The sequence below is a fragment of the Myxine glutinosa genome, chromosome 5, assembly GCF_964187855.1.
Source record: "Myxine glutinosa chromosome 5, kmMyxGlut1.1, whole genome shotgun sequence".
Taxonomy (NCBI): Eukaryota; Metazoa; Chordata; class Myxini; order Myxiniformes; family Myxinidae; genus Myxine; species Myxine glutinosa.
The window spans coordinates 33,034,952-33,053,465 of record NC_136265.1 but is presented as its reverse complement, the minus strand read 5'-3'; the positions used below and the strand labels follow the sequence as shown (position 1 = coordinate 33,053,465).

The window sequence follows — 18,514 nt, the reverse complement described above, 5'->3', positions numbered from 1 at the left end:
GTCAAGCATAATCTGCATTGCAACTGTGCACAAATACTGTAAATCCTTGCCCCCCCCCCCCCCCCCATCTGTATGCTAGCCCAAGCTGTCATGCCAAAATATCAAGGCGAAATGACGAGTAGGCCTACATGTATAGAATTTTCACACACATGTTTGGTGAAGCACCATTTACAAGAAGTATGTACACAAGGCTTGACTTATCCATGAAGGACAATAAATGCATGTGGCATCATACTACTTACACTTGAAAACCCCACGGGATATTAAGTTGGCCGCCAGAAGTGTGATTCAAAGGTCAAGTCATTGTCTTGTGAGCCTAATTCACAAAGTACATACAAGTACAGCATTGTTCAGTAAACGATATTCTTTGTCTAGTATATGAATAAAATGACCGTCGAGTCCGAAGCAAAATTCAGGCTTCAACGGTCATAACAGGTAATGCCACTGTCATAGAACGAAAGATCGTATATTTTTCCGTCGGTGGGTGAAATATAAGATGAAACTGTGTCCAATAAAGGTATATTTCCGGCGGTTTATTGCTGATAAACGATCAATCCGGAAGCGAAAACGGTGAAACACGTGGCGCCGCCTTTCGACGGCGTTTATACGCAGTAGATGTTTAGCGCATCTGGTACAAGAATCTGGTAGCGTGACACACATACATATATGTATATATATATATATATATATATATATATATATATATATATATATATATATATATATATATATATATACACACACACATATATATATATTGTTACGGATCCCGGGTTCGTCGATGTACTAAGGGGGGTTTGTGCCCTGTTCCTCAAACTCCGGGTCCACTGAGGCTGCCGTCCACGACGAAGTTCGTGGTTGGCGGATTGCTTAGAAATTCCGATCGCCAATCTCCCAGGCACGCATCGAAGAGTTTACTGGTCAATATTCCAAATACCTTCAAGACACGTGCCCGAAGAAACCGGGGACCGAACCGTCGCTTCCACACACCTTATTCAATTGCGTGCCAAGCGGATTTGCGAGGTGTGGAAAGCGGCATTACCTGACGTGATTTATGAACCCGATTCGAGCCAAATTAGGTCTCGGATGATGCTCGGCCAATGGAGAAAGGACGTGCCGAACAGGTTGGAAAGGAATCAAATGTACAGCCTTTTAATTTGAAGGCACAGAGAAACAGAGATGAAGATTCAGCTTACCAATTCTTCCCTATCATAATATACCCCACTGGCGCCTTCACACTCTGACACACACACACACACTCAGGGAATAACACTCTGGTTAAGGGCGCACCGATGTACGTGCTGGGATTGCTCGCAATTGGCCACTTGATCTGGTGTGCGCAGTTCGGTCCTCACGTGCAGCCTGGACGAGGTCAGGTCCGAAGGACGAACCGCCGCCTCGAAGTTGGCACGGACGAACTTAGCACAGGTGGGACAAGCTGCCACGCAGGCAGACAAACTTCGGCTCAGGTGAGTCGTGGGAGAAGCCAACGCTTGCAGGTCAGCCGGATGGCGCAAGAGATCGGCACAGAAGCGATGGGTGTTGACGAAGAACACAAAGGCCAAACACGTGTCGTGGGAGCTACGAAAAAGCAAGCGAGGTCTCGTCGTGGGCGTGGCGAAAAGGGCAAGAGCTCAGGTGTGTCCTCTGCGCTGCGAAATCCAAGGCAAAGAGTGAAATTGCGATCCGCGTGGGCTTTTACCAGATCCGCCCACGTATGCAAAAATGTTCCACAGCCTCCCATTGGCTGAGTCTTGTCGCATCATGGTGACGGGTTCCTGGCTCGCCATTGGTCACCTGGGCCGTACGTTTGGCCACGCCTTCCTGCTCATAGTAATGGCTTCCCTTAACCACACGGAGGTTTGAAATCCTGTCTAACTTCAACGCATATTTGGTTTTGATTACTACACAATAGGAAAGGGTTAATCTTTACATTCAATAAGACATCACTAACGACTACAGGCTACATGTTGTCATGCAACAAACTATAGGGGGTTTGCCTTTATGGCACAACCGCAACAATATATACAGTGCGTATCAAAAAAAAGGTAATCCGAATTCAAGGGGTTAATATGCAAAGGTTATTTCGTTTGACAATTTACATGTGGTTTAACAATTATGAGGAGATCCTCAGCTTTCCATTGATGCCTTTCATGCATCATTGCTGTCACACATGACCGAGTACATGTTCATTGAAAATGACAAGTTCAAATCGCGTTATAACAAGTTTGGCTAATCGATGCAAGACAGTTTTAAATAGACGCATTACTTGTCAACTGCCAAGTTGATTATGTAAAATTGTATTGTATCTATCTATAATTCCACTAATCTCTGTGTGTATGTTTGTTTGTATGTTTGTATGTTTATATGTCTGTGACCGCTGTTTCTCGACAACTACCGGTCCGATATACTTTAAACTTGCCAGGTATATTGCTGGGGACCCGAGGATGTGCCTTTTCAAGGTTTGAAATTAATCGGACAAGTAGTTACCGAGCTATGTCCAAAAACGATTCAACCAATCAGAGAGCAGCGAGCTATCACGTGTGCCGAACGTGGCGAACAGACTCTGCCTCGGACGGCACATTTGAGAGCGTATTCATTTATTTCACGTTGGCAAACTATGTTGGCGTTAAACTATGTTTTAAAACTAATTAAAACTACTTTGCGATTCATCGTAACTGCGATTCGTAACTGCCGTTCGCTTTGGCTTTGCGAATGGACCAAACCATTTCATGTAAATAGAGGGGGGGGATTGTCACCGTACTCGCAAGCCGTTCGCTTTGGACCAAACCATTTCATGTAAATAGAGGGGGGGGGGATATAATTTTAGATATATATATAGTACGGGCATGCCCTAGTTGTATAAAATTCCAAGTGTCATAGCAAAGGGTATGAATACTTATGTAAATGTGATATTTCAGTTTTTTCTTTTTAAATTTGCAAAACTTTCTAAAACCCTGTTTTCTCTTTGTCATTATGGGGTATTGAGTGTAGATTGATGAGGGAAAAAATGAATTTAAACGATTTCAGCAGAAGGCTGCAACATGACAAAATGTGAAAAAGGTGAAGGGGTCTGAATACTTTCTGAATGCACTATATTGTTATGAATTTGGTAATGCAACATCTAGAGCTAGGTAGATCTGAATAGGTAGGTATTCGGCTGTCGTGACAGGGACTCTACATGTAATAAGTTATTGATGTTCAGGCGGTTGTCGGGGTAAGATGTATGAGTGTGGATCTACCTGGAGATTCGAGTGTTAAATAGTGAGGGATTAAAGGTAACGCCCCTGTGAGTATCACCTAGTAATCAAACCTTTGTCCTTTATGGCACTGCAAACCACATAAACATTAGTTAGGTCCTTAGTGCAACATTAAATAATTCCCTTTCCCTGACATTGACTTCGTAATAAATGGACACCAACCAGGCCAAGAACACCGCCACAATACACCGCCACCGTTTACACCTCCAAGGCCTACAAACCTCGCCTGCGCACCTCAAAGGCCTACCAACCTCGCTGGCACGTGTTACACCAGGACCGCGGGGTCACGGACGGGAGATGTCAGGAGTCGCATGCCGCAGAGGGCGTGACCTGGGCGAGTTGGGAGGCTATGATTGGCTGAGGAGCGCGCCAATGTGACGTCATCGGCCACCAATATAGGCGACGGTCGGACGCCATTTCGGGAGTTCGAGTGGAGTCCAGAGTTGAGAGAGTTGAGTCGCAGAGTTCGTTGTTACAGTTCCGTACCAGAGTTCGTGGCAGTTGGCACAGGACACGGTTCGTTGCACAGTTCGTCGGAGTTGGCACAGGACACGGTTCGTTGAACATTCGTGACCACAGCTCGTTGCAGTTGGCAGTTGGCACTTGGTTTTGGTTGCTTCGTGCAGCCCTGCGGTGGACCGTTGGAGCAAAGGAGCTCGTGGTGTGTGTGGGCCGTTGGACCGACGAGGCCTGGTGGCGCTTGGAGGCGGACGCAGAGGGCCGTGGAACTTGGAGCGAGGTGTGCGATCGGGCCGAAAGGAGCGGTGTTGGACGGCAGCCACAAAGACGACGAAAGACCAGATAAGCCCGAATCCGCGTACATTTTGAACGACGTGACGTGTTCTTTTCGTAATTAATCTCCCTCGTTTTGTGTTTGATATCAGTCGTGTGGGGACGTCCCGATTTAGTTATTAGTATTACCGGCGCGTGTTTTTTTCACTGTTATTACTTTTCAATAATAAATCCTTATATTATTTTCTGTACATATTTGAACGCAGTTTCCTGGGTGTTTCATTTTAATAGATAAGGCTGTGGAGCTCGTTGCGTCTGGCCTCCCGCGCGTTTAACTTTGTGTTGAGCTTGAATCCGCCATTGAGTTTTCGCCTCGGGAGTGTAAAGTCTCGCAATCGGTCATCCGTGTTACCCTACGGTGTTCACCAAGGGTAGTCACGCGACAAGTGGTGTCAGGAGTGGGATTTGAACCCGTCGGACAAATTTTTTTGTCCGCGGCGAGACATCGACACGGTCGGACAAATTTTTTTGTCCGCGGGGCGACATCGACACGGTCGGGCGTACATTGCGCCCGACGTTCGAACGCAAAATTGTTATAGGCGAGGCGGAGAAATTTAGTAATCAATTGGGCATACGGAGCGCGATATCGCGTCTTCGTCAAATTTAAATTGTGTTACTGGAATTATTAAAATAAATACGCGCGCGGGAAACAATCTTCCGGAAAGCGGATGTCGGAAATTGACGAGATGGAAGTACGCAGCGAGGCCTCCGTCAGCGTCGGGAGTGAGCCGGAAATGGGGGATAAGGAGGATAGCGTTGGAACTTTCCCCGCCGCTGGGACGGCCCCGATAGATCTCCAGACCATAGTAAATTTAATAAATGCTCAGAGGGCCGAGGGTGAGCGAAACCTTGCAGAAATTCGGGGAGACATGAGGGCTCAGAGTGAGCGATTGGAGAACCAAATGGAGGTAATGAGGGACGAAGCGAGGGCTCGGAGTGAAAAATTGGGGGTAATGAGGGACGAAGCGAGGGGTACCGGTGAGGGGTTAGACAACGGGATAAAAGAGGTGAAAAATGGGTTAGAGGGGTTAGAAAACAGTATGGAAGGAAAAATTGGGGAAATGGCACAGCAGCTGGGGGAAGCTAAATTGGGAATGGGAGAGAGTACGGCCCATGCAGATGTGCACGGGGCTCAGGAGCCGGGAATGGCAAAATTGGGAATTGCACAGGGAATGGCAATTGAAGTAAATGGGGAGACCGCAGGTCCACAGGTGGATGGGGAATGTCCACAGGTGGATGGGGAATGTCCACAGGTGGATGGGGAATGTGTACAGGTAGAGGGGGAATGCCTGCAGGTAAACGTGGAGAGTCCACAGGTGAGCGGGGAAGGAAATTTGGAATGTGAGAGTTGTAATGGGGAATGTTTCCCACATTCTGGCCTGGTTGTTTATCGGGACCGTGTGGATGTCACAACACCCCAACCGGGGGATGAATTTGGAATTGTGCAGCACCAGGGCGGTGGTGCGGAGCAAGAGGGGGTAGAGTTTTTGGGGGTCCATGCGATAGAGCCGGACCGGGTATTTATTGGGGATATTGATCAAAGCCTGGCGGGGCCAGGAATGATTTCTAATGATGAGGATGAGTTGATCCAGCGGCTGGAGACCTGTGACAGTCCCATGGAGGTAGAGCTTGTTCAGGCCCAAAGGGGTCAGGGGGAAGAGGTGAGTTGGTCCAAGGAGGTGGTTGGAATGACCGAGGGGACGCTCACTGTACACTGCTATTTGGAAACAGAGGCTCCAAAATTGGACAACCAGTTGGGGGAGTGTGTTGGCTCCGGGCTGGATTTGGATCTTGGAGGATCGGGAGATAGAGCTTCTGGAGATTTGGTCCCTGTAGGGAATTTGGATCAACTGCAGGGAGGGGCAGAACAACCGGTGGTAGAGGTTGTTCCCTGCAGCTGCGGAATGGCAGTGGGAATGAAAATTTGTAAAATAAAATTACAATGGGAAATTGATTTGGAGCAGCCATGGTTTGGATTGGTCCCCGGGCTGCGGGATTTGGACATGGAGAGGTCATGGGTGATGGCCTCGGGCAAAAGTTGCCCCTTTCAAAATTTGGGTATGCCGGCCAGCTGGGGGGCTGTGATGGCGAGATTTGGACGTGGGGTCCAGCCTTGGGTGTCGAGGTACGACCTGGGTCCCACGGGGGGTCTGGTGGAGTGTGGCGTCCCTTGTCCGTCGGGGCGCCGTCCGAGCTGGTGGCTCGGGCCGGCAGGGTCACCGGACCCTGGTGGGGGTTAAGACCTCCAGGGAGGTCCGAGGTGGTTTCTCAAGCCTGGGATGGCAAATATTGAGGACCACTGGGGGGAGGTGTTGTGGGTCGCGCTTTGGTGGTGGCACCGCAGATGGCCAGCTTGGGCCTGATGTAGTGATCACCCGGGCATGCGACCTGACACCCTCTCCCTGAGACTTTGGGACAACTGGCATGTGATGACCTGCCATGCCGTGTTGGTCGATGGACGCGGGTCAAACCGAATGGACAGGGATGGAGATAGCCTGCCGGACAACCATTGGGGCATCTGTGGAACGTGATGGTGTGAGTGACCTTCCACAGATGCTCCGTTATGATTTATGGACTCTCGGGTTGGGAAGAGAGCCATGGGGATGTGAATCGGGAGATGTGTAACGCGCTGAGCATATGGGCCATGCTCGGCTGGCATGTGTATGGCAAAGCATCCTTCTTTGGTGAGGTGAGTGAAATGTGACAAATGGTTGGCATGGGTAATCTGTGGGTTAGATGGAAATTTAAGGGTGGATTTTGAAATGCCATGGTGGACACTGTACAGTGACGCCATTATTGATCCAGGTGTGTAGACCAAAGTGTTGGAGGCTGTGATGAAATTAATAGGGTAGCAAGACACAGCTTTCAACTGGTTGCGGGGGCAACTGTGCTGATATTTGGGACGCGGGATGATGGGGATGTAGTTGTGTAGCCTGAGGGTCAACGTGGTGCTGTGCGTGTCCGAGGTGTGTGGACCATGTCTTCTGGGTGAGTCTCCTGGTGGAGCATGGCTGTTGACTGGACCTTGGTGTGGTCAAGTGTGGGTGAGCACTGGGGGGGGCTGCAGTTTTGTAGTCGGACTGGGGGATGATGGGGAGGTGCAGGGGACGTGGCTGTAGGGATGCCACGCACTGCGACCGTGCCCCCCAGGGCCGAGGTTGTGTGTGCGGTAGTGTGTGTTGTGGCAGCAAGTGCTCACCACATTGGCCAGCTGGGGCTGCTGCAGCTGTGTTCCTCGCAGGGGGGGCCGAAGGATGGATGGTGGGTCGCACCCTTATGGACACTCATGGGCCATGTTGGCGTTTTGACTGCTCACCTTGTCCCGGTGACCCTTGCACGGTAGAGGTGCAGAGCTGTCGTGGCCACAGGTAGTGTAGTGATGATCACCGTTGGATGCGGATCCACATACCTGCCAGTGTAGTGGGGACAAAAGAGAAATTTGGAAGTATTTGGTAGGCCCAATGTGAAATTTTGGGAATTGTATGGGTGGATGGCACTCTTGAACCTGACCAACCTGCAACTACCTGCACTTGAGGTGAGTGTTTTGAGGAGTACTGTCCCAGGCTTCAGGATTTGCTTTGGGAAATTGGGGACATGTAATTTGGAGTTGGGAGGTGAGAGCGAGTGATGACATGGCCGGTGAGGGGATGGAATGGGAGCCACAGTGTCTTGTGGGTGGCGTATGTTTTTGTATTGTGGTTACGTGTTTTGATGTGGTCGTGAGAGTGGAACCTGGAGAGTGTGTGATGATTATTGGAGATAATGAGGGGCGATAATTGTGCTTTTTGGAAATGTGCTAATGGAAATGTGTAAGGATTCAATGATTCGAACTGTGAAGGGGGATTTCACATGTGGCAGGCCATGGCAAGCCTTGTAACACCTTTTACACCATCTATGGAATTGTACTGAATTGTGCTGAGTTGTGTGGAGAATTGAATGGCAGCGGGGGAGGAAGTGTGTTTTGGGGACCATGGGTGGGGAAGGTGTGTGTGTCCGCAGGTACAGAGCAAGCTCTGAGGAGCGATGCCTGCGGGCCCCCCTCTGCGGCAATTACCCCTGGCAGCCGGTGGTAACTGGAAATTGGAGCTCGTCGGTGGAGGGTCTGGTTGGGCGCCGCGGGGTGAGGAAGTCCCCCGGTGACCCGTGTTGCTGCGCGAAAGCAGGAGGCAAAGGAGCCTGGTGTGTGTGGAGACCCTCACCGGCGAGGTAACGGCGGAAAGGGGCTGTTGGGCTGTCATGGGGCCAAGAGGTAAAGGGGGGGGGGGGGCAATGAACTTGTAAGTCGGTTGACTTGTTTTTGGGACTGCGGGCACCACAGCCTGATGCGCCCCCACCATCTTTTTGTGCGGTACCTCCCCGCTGCCTAGTTGAGGAATGCACACACACGTGAATGACATCAATGCCATGGTCCTGCAGGGGGTGTATTGGGAATAAGTGCTTTGTTGATTTTTGCAATGCCTTGATGACCTATGGAATGAGAATGAGTGGTTAAGGGGTCTGTGTAGCATGAATGTGGGCGAAATCCACCGAGCCGTGTCACTCACCTGTAACATCTGGACAGGGCCCGAGGAAATTTAGGGGGATGCATTGGGGATGGCCCCGCAGGTAAGGTTGAGTCTTGTGGCATCCACCGGGGGACGCGGTCTGTAGACCGGGGTATGTACAAAGGTTAGAGTTTTGAGTTTTGGAAAGATGGTTAAGTTTTGTGGTTAAGTTAGTGTTGTGTGTTGTTGTTTCCTCCCTCCACAGGAACAACGAAGAAGATGTACATACTTGCATGATGGTTAAGGGGTTCAGCATGTTAAGGAAGTGTAGGTAGGTAGTCCGACTCACTTCCCACAGCCCTTCCTGATTTATTTCATAGGTTAATTAAGTGTGTGACAGTAAGTGTTAAGGCTGGAATGGTAGCCCTGCGGTGAACCTTGCAGGAGCTACGGTTCCAGGGGGGGGGGGCTGTGTTATGAATTTGGTAATGCAACATCTAGAGCTAGGTAGATCTGAATAGGTAGGTATTCGGCTGTCGTGACAGGGACTCTACATGTAATAAGTTATTGATGTTCAGGCGGTTGTCGGGGTAAGATGTATGAGTGTGGATCTACCTGGAGATTCGAGTGTTAAATAGTGAGGGATTAAAGGTAACGCCCCTGTGAGTATCACCTAGTAATCAAACCTTTGTCCTTTATGGCACTGCAAACCACATAAACATTAGTTAGGTCCTTAGTGCAACATTAAATAATTCCCTTTCCCTGACATTGACTTCGTAATAAATGGACACCAACCAGGCCAAGAACACCGCCACAATACACCGCCACCGTTTACACCTCCAAGGCCTACAAACCTCGCCTGCGCACCTCAAAGGCCTACCAACCTCGCTGGCACGTGTTACACCAGGACCGCGGGGTCACGGACGGGAGATGTCAGGAGTCGCATGCCGCAGAGGGCGTGACCTGGGCGAGTTGGGAGGCTATGATTGGCTGAGGAGCGCGCCAATGTGACGTCATCGGCCACCAATATAGGCGACGGTCGGACGCCATTTCGGGAGTTCGAGTGGAGTCCAGAGTTGAGAGAGTTGAGTCGCAGAGTTCGTTGTTACAGTTCCGTACCAGAGTTCGTGGCAGTTGGCACAGGACACGGTTCGTTGCACAGTTCGTCGGAGTTGGCACAGGACACGGTTCGTTGAACATTCGTGACCACAGCTCGTTGCAGTTGGCAGTTGGCACTTGGTTTTGGTTGCTTCGTGCAGCCCTGCGGTGGACCGTTGGAGCAAAGGAGCTCGTGGTGTGTGTGGGCCGTTGGACCGACGAGGCCTGGTGGCGCTTGGAGGCGGACGCAGAGGGCCGTGGAACTTGGAGCGAGGTGTGCGATCGGGCCGAAAGGAGCGGTGTTGGACGGCAGCCACAAAGACGACGAAAGACCAGATAAGCCCGAATCCGCGTACATTTTGAACGACGTGACGTGTTCTTTTCGTAATTAATCTCCCTCGTTTTGTGTTTGATATCAGTCGTGTGGGGACGTCCCGATTTAGTTATTAGTATTACCGGCGCGTGTTTTTTTCACTGTTATTACTTTTCAATAATAAATCCTTATATTATTTTCTGTACATATTTGAACGCAGTTTCCTGGGTGTTTCATTTTAATAGATAAGGCTGTGGAGCTCGTTGCGTCTGGCCTCCCGCGCGTTTAACTTTGTGTTGAGCTTGAATCCGCCATTGAGTTTTCGCCTCGGGAGTGTAAAGTCTCGCAATCGGTCATCCGTGTTACCCTACGGTGTTCACCAAGGGTAGTCACGTGACAATATATATACAGTCACGTGAAAAAGTAAGTGCACCCCATGTAAAGTTTTGACTTTTTCAACATATTTCAACATACAGCTATTTGATCTTCATTTCAACAATATTGATAGATAAAGGTGATATAATATAACAAATATCATGAAACATTTACATTTTGTAGTCCATCGTATAATTTAAATAAACATAAATGCAAATTTCGCATGTGGAAAAAGAAAGTACACCCCTACATTTATCACTACTTCAAATACCTAAAATTAGAATCAGGTGCACCAGCTCAGGTGCAAATGATTAGAACATCGTTAGAGAGGATCTTGGAGGAACCTGTCTTATTTAAACCTCAGACATTTCGTTTGGTTTGCTCTTTGTTTTTGAAGTGTGCGGCGTCACCATGCCTAGATCAAAAGAGCTCTCTGAGGCCTTCAGAAAGAAGGTTATAGATGCCTACGAGTCTGGGAAGGGATTTAAAAGGATCTCCAAACAATTTGAAATCAATCATTCGACTGTCCGGAAGATCATCTCCAAGTGGAGAAGATTCCAAACAACTGCCAACTTGTTCAGGCCAGGCCACCCCAGCAAGTTCAGCCCGAGAGCAGACCGCAAGATGCTGAAAGAAGTCTCGAAGAACCCCAGAATGTCATCACGGCACCTACAGGTAGCTCTTGCCACTGTTGATGTCAAAGTGCACGAGTCTACCATTAGAAAGAGGCTGCACAAATTTGATCCACATGGGAGGTGTGCCAGGAGGAAACCTTTGCTGTCCAGAAAGAACATCAGGGCAAGACTAAAGTTTGCCAATGAACACCTCAGCACAGACCAGCACTTCTGGAACAATGTGCTCTGGACCGATGAGTCAAAGGTAGATCTATTTGGCCACAGTACCAGAAGACATGTTTGGTGAAAACCAAAGACAGCATTTGACCACAAGAACCTGATACCAACTGTAAAGCATGGTGGTGGAAATATTATGGTTTGGGGCAGCTTTGCTGCATCAGGGCCTGGGCAGCTCACCATCATATAATCCACTATGAATTCTTCATTGTACCAGAGGCTGCTTCAGGATAATGTGAGGCCATCCGTCGGAAAGTTGAAGCTCAACCGAAGGTGGACCTTGCAACATGACAATGACCCTAAACATACCAGTAAATCCACCAAGGAATGGCTGAAAAGAAAGAAATGGAGGGTTCTGAAATGGCCAAGTCAAAGCCCGGATCTAAATCCCATCGAGATGTGGGAGGATTTGAAACGAGCTGTGCATGCAAGAAACCTCTCAAACATCACACAGCTGAAAGAATTCTGCATGGAGGAGTGGGCAAAAATTTCTCCCAGTCGATGTCAGAGACTGGTAGACAGTGATAAGAAATGCCTACTTGAGGTTGTTTCTGCCAAAGGGGGCAACACCACCTATTAGAGCCAAGGGTGTACTTACTTTTTCCATTTGCGAAATTTGCATTTATGTTTATTTAAATTATACAATGGACTACAAAATGTAAATGTTTCATGATATTTGTTATATTATATCAACTTTATCTATCAATATTGTTGAAATGAAGATCAAATAGCTGTATGGTGAAATATGTTGAAAAAGTCAAAACTTTACATGAGCGGTACTTACTTTTTCACGTGACTGTATATATAATATAATTGTTGAGAGGGAAATCTTTCTTTTCCCACTCATTATATTTCGATACTTACACAAGAGAATATAAATGTTGTTTCTTATAGGAATCCAATCTCACTCCGGAATTTTTGAATGACCCTTTATTTGTGTATCCTTGAAGGGTGACCACCATCCCTTGTAACTGTGCATCAGGCAATTCCCACGTTTCGACCACCGAGTTGGCCTATTCCTGGGATTATGACTGTTTCCTGTACACCCCCTCACTCCCTTACTGTTTGAATATTGCAGTCATGTGACTCCATTACTGCTTGAATGACGTATAAAGTGCGTATGAAGAAATTCAATTTGAAAAACCTTTTATTTTTTAAATAACGATTTTCTAAAATCCCCAACAGGTCAAACAGATAAAGAAAAGGTGATTTGGACTCTTATGAACGCCCCTTATGGAGGCCCAACTTTATTTAAAATCTTACACCCAAAATCCTCAAAGACTCGCCAGGTAGGATTGTTTTTTAATTGTACCTTTTTCTCCACTCAGACGTCAATCTTTTGATACTTTGTGTCTGTCTTCACACTCTTTAAGCCTCCATTTTCTCTCGCACTCCTCCCACCGCCTAGATGATGCGCCCTGATTTTGCCCTTTTAAAACCGAGTAAACACAGACTTACTTTTCGACCTGCCGTGCGCCTGCGGCCCCGACCTTTGACGTTGGCCGATCGTCGGAAGCCCAGTCAACCTGCAGAATGGGAGACCTACTTCATACCTCGGTGAGTTGGTGTGAAATAGATATTTTGGTTCGATAAGTTGTGCTTTGCTTTATCATTTGACTAGCAGAAGTACCCAGCATTGCCATTGTGAGGGATGGGAGGGTGAGGGGTGGGAGGGGGGATGGGGAGGGGGAGGGGAGAGGGGCGAGGGGGGAGGGGGAGGAGGGGAGGGGGAGGTGGGAGGGGGAGGGGGAGGGCGGAGGGGGAGGGGGGAGGGGGAAAATGGAGGGGGAGGGCGGAGGGGGAGGGGGGAGGGGGAAAATGGAGGGGGAGGGCGGAGGGGGAGGGGGGAGGGGGAAAATGGAGGGGGAGGGGAGAAGGGAGAGGGGGGAGGGAGGAGGAGGATGGACGGGGGAGGGGGAGGGAAGGGGAGGGAAGGGGAGGGCCAGTCAACAATGACGTTGCAGTTCTCATGGTCGGAGAGCAGCACAACAATCGCGACATCGTCCTGCATCTTCGCAAGAGCACGAAGCGGATTTTGGAGACTCACCGATCCTGTGACCCACGCCCTCCAGTACCGGCATTGCCGGGCGGGGGAAGGGACACCCGTACATTCCCAACCCGTACATTCGCCCTCTCGACTCAAGCTCGTATTCGATTCGTATTCGAAATTGGTCATTCCCTCGCGGTCCCCATGTGCTGTCTTTGTCTTTCCCTCGCGGTCCCCATGTGCTGTCTTTGTCTTTCCCTCGTGGTCCCCATGTGCTGTCTTTGTCTTTCCCTCGCGGCCCCCATGTGCTGTCTTTGTCTTTCCCTCGTGGTCCCCATGTGCTGTCTTTGTCCTTCCCTCGCGGTCCCCATGTGCTGTTTTTGTCTTTCCCTCGCGGTCCCCATGTGCTGTCTTTGTCTTTCCCTCATGGTCCCCATGTGCTGTCTTTGTCTTTCCCTCGCGGTCCCCATGTGCTGTCTTTGTCTTTCCCTCGCGGTCCCCATGTGCTGTCTTTATCTTTCCCTCGTGGTCCCCCTGTACTGTCTTTCCCTCGCGGTCCCCATGTGCTGTCTTTGTCTTTCCCTCGTGGTCCCCCTGTACTGTCTTTCCCTCACGGTCCCCATGTGCTGTCTTTCCCTCGCGGTCCCCATGTGCTGTCTCCCTCGCGGTCCCCATGTGCTGTCTTTGGCTTTCCCTTGTGGTCCCCCTGTACTGTCTTTCCCTTGTGGTCCCCCTGTACTGTCTTTCCCTCGCGGTCCCCATGTGCTGTCTTTGTCTTTCCCTCGTGGTCCCCCTGTACTGTCTTTCCCTCGCGGTCCCCCTGTACTGTCTTTCCCTCGCGGTCCCCATGTGCTGTCTTTGTCTTTCCCTCGTGGTCCCCCTGTACTGTCTTTCCCTCGCGGTTGTCAGCTCTTTCACGAGCCTCGATTCAGTATAGAAAAAAAAAAAAAAAAAAAAAATAGAAAGGGGAAAGGGGAAATCCTTCGTATTCGAATTCATAAACACGAAATATGAATTAAAATTTAATTCATATCGCACAAAATCGACACAAAACACGATCGCATAAAGGTGAAAAAACGCAATCGCTTTTCGCCCTGAATTACGTGTAAACGTGTGACGTGTGACGGGATGGAACATCACGTGATCGCTCTGAGCGAATCAGCGAGCTGTTCTGGCACTGGCTGAGATTAGCGGGTACTTCGCTGAAATGCGCTGAGGTAAATATGAATAAAAAAATATGGATCTCGTCAAATATGGTCTCGGCCATGTTCGTCCCAGGCTCAATGGCCATGTCTGTGCCAAATATCAAGCACATGAGCCTCTCCGTTTCGGAGTCTATCGGTAACATTACACACACACACACACACACACACACACACACACACACACACACACACACACACACACACTGTTTTATATATATAGATATGCATAAATTGAGCGTTGCAATATCAGGTGGTAATGAGTGTAACTTTTTTTTTATGCCTCTACCGACGAAGTCGCTGGAGGAATTATGTTTTCGGGTTGTCTGTCCGTCCGTCCGTCCTTCCGTCCGTCCGTACAGGCTAAACCTTGTTTTTCTCAGCAACCATAAGTCCGATTGAGTAGAACCTTTCAGGGTAGGAGTGACAGCCATGCAGAATGTTTTTATGATAATTGTGACGTCATTGGTCACGTGGAATGGCAGCCATCTTGGATTAAAAGCAAATAATTAAAAATGTATTTCTTGGAAACCGCTGAATGGAAAAATTTGAAACTTGGCACATTGTCAAGTATTCCCAATGAACAACAAAAGCATGATAATGATGACATCATCGGTGAAGTGGGATACCAGCCAAAAATGTTTCAATATAATTTCTTATCCTAAGTATCTGAAATTGCATGCACATGATCTATGACCAATTTGTATTTAAATATTAAATTTATGACATCATAGGTCACAAGGTTTGGCAGCCATATTGGATTGAAGGAAAATATGAAATAATTGTATCTCTGAAACCGCTCACCCTATCATGTGAAATTTTACAAATATCATCTAACAGCACTGTTGCATATAGTTTGAAAATGATGATGTCATAGGTCACGTGGTTTGGCAGCCATATTAGATAGAAAAACGAACCCTATCCGATCAACACGAAACTTCACAAACGTGATCCCCTACCCATACATATGCAGAGTGATGGCATCTACCCGCTGTGGGACTATGCGGAGGTATATTGGCGACACAGTCGCATTGTTCTAGTTTTCGTACATGATCTAAGGCCATAGGGAGCTGCACACCTCAGAGATAAAATACGAGAAACTTAGTGCGGAACAGACAGGGCCCCGAATCATTAAGTAATATACCATTCTTTGGAAGCAACTTTAAGTTTGACTGTTCTATCTGCGAGCAATAACTTTGGAATGGTACGGAACCCACGGCACGAGTTGAAAAGGGCCACGGTGTACCAGTAAACTGCCTTTTGGTTTTGTAGCGTTGCTTCTTCGAGGTTTTTACAATCCTGTGCAATGTTTGTCAACCGATGGTTCTTTGTCCATGCTGCATTCTTTATAAATGCTGAGCAACAAGTGAGGGAGCAACATGCACCATTTTTGAAGTCTTTGCTAAACTTGGCCTGGGTTTTGAACTGTCGACCTCTGAGACTCAGAACAGAAGCTCGAACCATAAAAACACTGAGTCTGGTCGTTTTGTGCCTGACAACTGCAAGGCCAATGAATAACATTCACGCCTATGAAGAGTGCCCTCCCTTTGGAGAGATACTCACTTGCCTTCATTTTCGAGGTGTAGTCATAATTGTAACGTGTGTATGCAGTAAGAGAGTCACAGCTCGTGAAGACAGTCTGCACACTTCACCATGTCTTTCTTGTCACTGTATCACACCTTTCCTTTTCACTGCATGACCTGAAATGTACTAAACACCTTCCTTTTCAATGTTGCAGACTGAAAAATAAGGAAACCAACATTTTCAAAAAGAGGACTTTCATCTCCTCTTCACCAATGACCAATGATTCTCCTTCAAAGGCAACATGGGTCAAGTAAGCTCTAACATCCACTGCAATGTTTTACACTTTTGTTGATGTTATAATTGACTGAAAAGTCTCGATACCTGTTTGGGAAGGAGCTGGGAGGAGATACCAGACATGCGGAATGAAATTTAAGTTTAATGATTGAAGCATTTCATGGAACTAGTACACCCACAGACTCTGGTAGGGGCAGGAAGGGTTATTCCTCTTTGGGGTATATAGATTACAGTCGATCTATGGTCGGGTCTCAAGAACATTGGGTGTGTTCATTTACCAAGTTTATTTTGAAGAGATCGCCAAGTGGTTTAAGCATTCGAGCAAGCACTCCATTCAAAACCCTTAAGGAACGGCTGGCTTGGCAAGCGCTAGCTAACTGCTTGGTAAAGGAACACAACCAGAGCTTCTCCCTTTCAATTTCGTGTGAAACAGCAGGAGCGAGTTTCAAAAGTTCACCACGAAAAATGCCACAGCAGCTGCAGAAAGGGCCATGTTATTAACCCAACATTTGTGGGGTATATAGAGTGCAGTAGATCTTCGCTCAGTTCTGCAAGTAAACCGCACTTCACGGATGTCGAGATTCCTCCAAATTTCTTCATTTTGTGTTATAAAGAGCATGAGCAACTGTTTAAAAAGCTAAGCATACGTGTTTGTGGTGTATAATATTTTTACTTCCTGTAGAAGCTGTTGCTCCCCATGGAGTTATATTATAGACTAGAGGCTGCACTCGCTATGCCGCGTACAGAATCCGGCCGTGCCACCATGGAGACCCAGCCGCCATGTTTCTGGGGGGCAACAAGTACACGGATGCGCACACTAACGCTATGGTGTCTTAGAAGGAGTGGCCATTTAAAGTTGATTTTTATTATTTGTTTCTTTTTTCTTGAATCTAAACGAACAATATAGTGATTGTTTTACGTGCGCTTCCCCGACCCCCTGGTCACGGTGTACCTCCGAGCCCCGAGATGAGTCACGGCAGAAAAATTTGTTATTCGGTGTCAAAAATTAATGGTGAAACCACACCAATTGTTCCCAACAAACAAATATTGTATTAAAAATCACACAAAATAACAGTACAACAATAATAGCAATCAAAAGTACAATCAATGTATATCTTATGATGGTACCATCAGCTAGTATAAAGTAACTCACTGTGCTCCAAGTGAGTGAAAAAGAACATTCCCCAATGTCTCTATATTCCCGTCTTCGAGCTCAGAGTTGATCCCCTCCAGCGATCGTCAGAACGATGTTGAATCAAAACCCGAATCCCATTCAGGTGACAGGCCCAGTCACGCCGCCAAAACTGCACAAAGGCGTACGCAGCCAAAGCAGCGAAAATGGTCACGCGGCCAGAAGCTGCGAAAAGGCGCACTCAAGGCGACTGGGAAATCACACCCTCTGGTATGATTGTTTTACAGCTCCAAATAGGAGAACCTCGGGTTTGCCTTCAAAATCCGCGTTACACACACACATCCCAGATAGACGTCTGAATGGTGAAAACGGCTGACGCGAAGCAAGGAAAGTTTGCTCGACGCGCGAAGCGCGCGAGTCAAAATGGCCGACGGCCCATACTCGGGTCGAAACGACACGACGATGATTCCTCGGAATCCAACGCCAAACCTGACACGCAGGTGGATCAGTCACAGCGATAACCACTCTGTCGCAGGAATTCCTTTCCCAGGAACCCCGAAAGTTCACTCGCGACTTTCGTTCGACAACGTTCGCCCCGGACCTTGAATCGACTCGCTTCTTGTCCGACTTCACTCGCTCCATTCAACCCTAACCCTCTTTCTCTCTCTTCTTCTTCGTCTTCCGGTTCCCGATCCGGTTTCCTGTTTATTTTAACATCAACTTTTAACTTTTGAAAATAGAAATATCTATTCCCTTTACATGACAACAATAATAATACATGGAATCAGAAATATTTACAGTGGATGCAAACCACCACAACGGAAGTGACGAATCCGTAACACTTCCCCCCCTCAAGAAAGAAAGTTTGAACATAGTGAAAACTTTCTTTGTGGGCAAAACTCTCCCAACAAACAAAAGTAAACTCACACCCCAAATCATCAATTCCCGTGAGCAACGATACTCAATATTTCCCAAAAAGAAAGCAACAAAACTTCAAACAACCTACAGATATTTCCAAAGTTAGTTCACTCTGGACAAAGCATCCGCAACGACATTGTCCCTGCCCTTTACATGCTCAATTTCCAAGTTGAACTCCTGCAAAGCCAAACTCCATCTCATCAACCTCTGATTTTTATTTTTATTTTTTTGAATGAAGGTTAAGGGGTTGTGATCAGTGAAGACTTTTATAGGAAAGGTCGTAG

General features: G+C 47.8%; 1 protein-coding gene across 1 annotated transcript in view; it reads left to right on the top strand.

The window, feature by feature from the left end:
• The window catches only part of LOC144892095 (uncharacterized), a 118,505-nt gene that overhangs the window by 83,878 nt on the left and 16,113 nt on the right, over window positions 1-18,514 (top strand). The window contains exons 11-13 of the mRNA XM_078777273.1: window positions 12,359-12,462; window positions 12,582-12,730; window positions 16,101-16,196. Coding sequence (XP_078633399.1) covers window positions 12,359-12,462; window positions 12,582-12,730; window positions 16,101-16,196 — 349 coding nt within the window. The remainder of the gene's footprint in view (window positions 1-12,358; window positions 12,463-12,581; window positions 12,731-16,100; window positions 16,197-18,514) is intronic.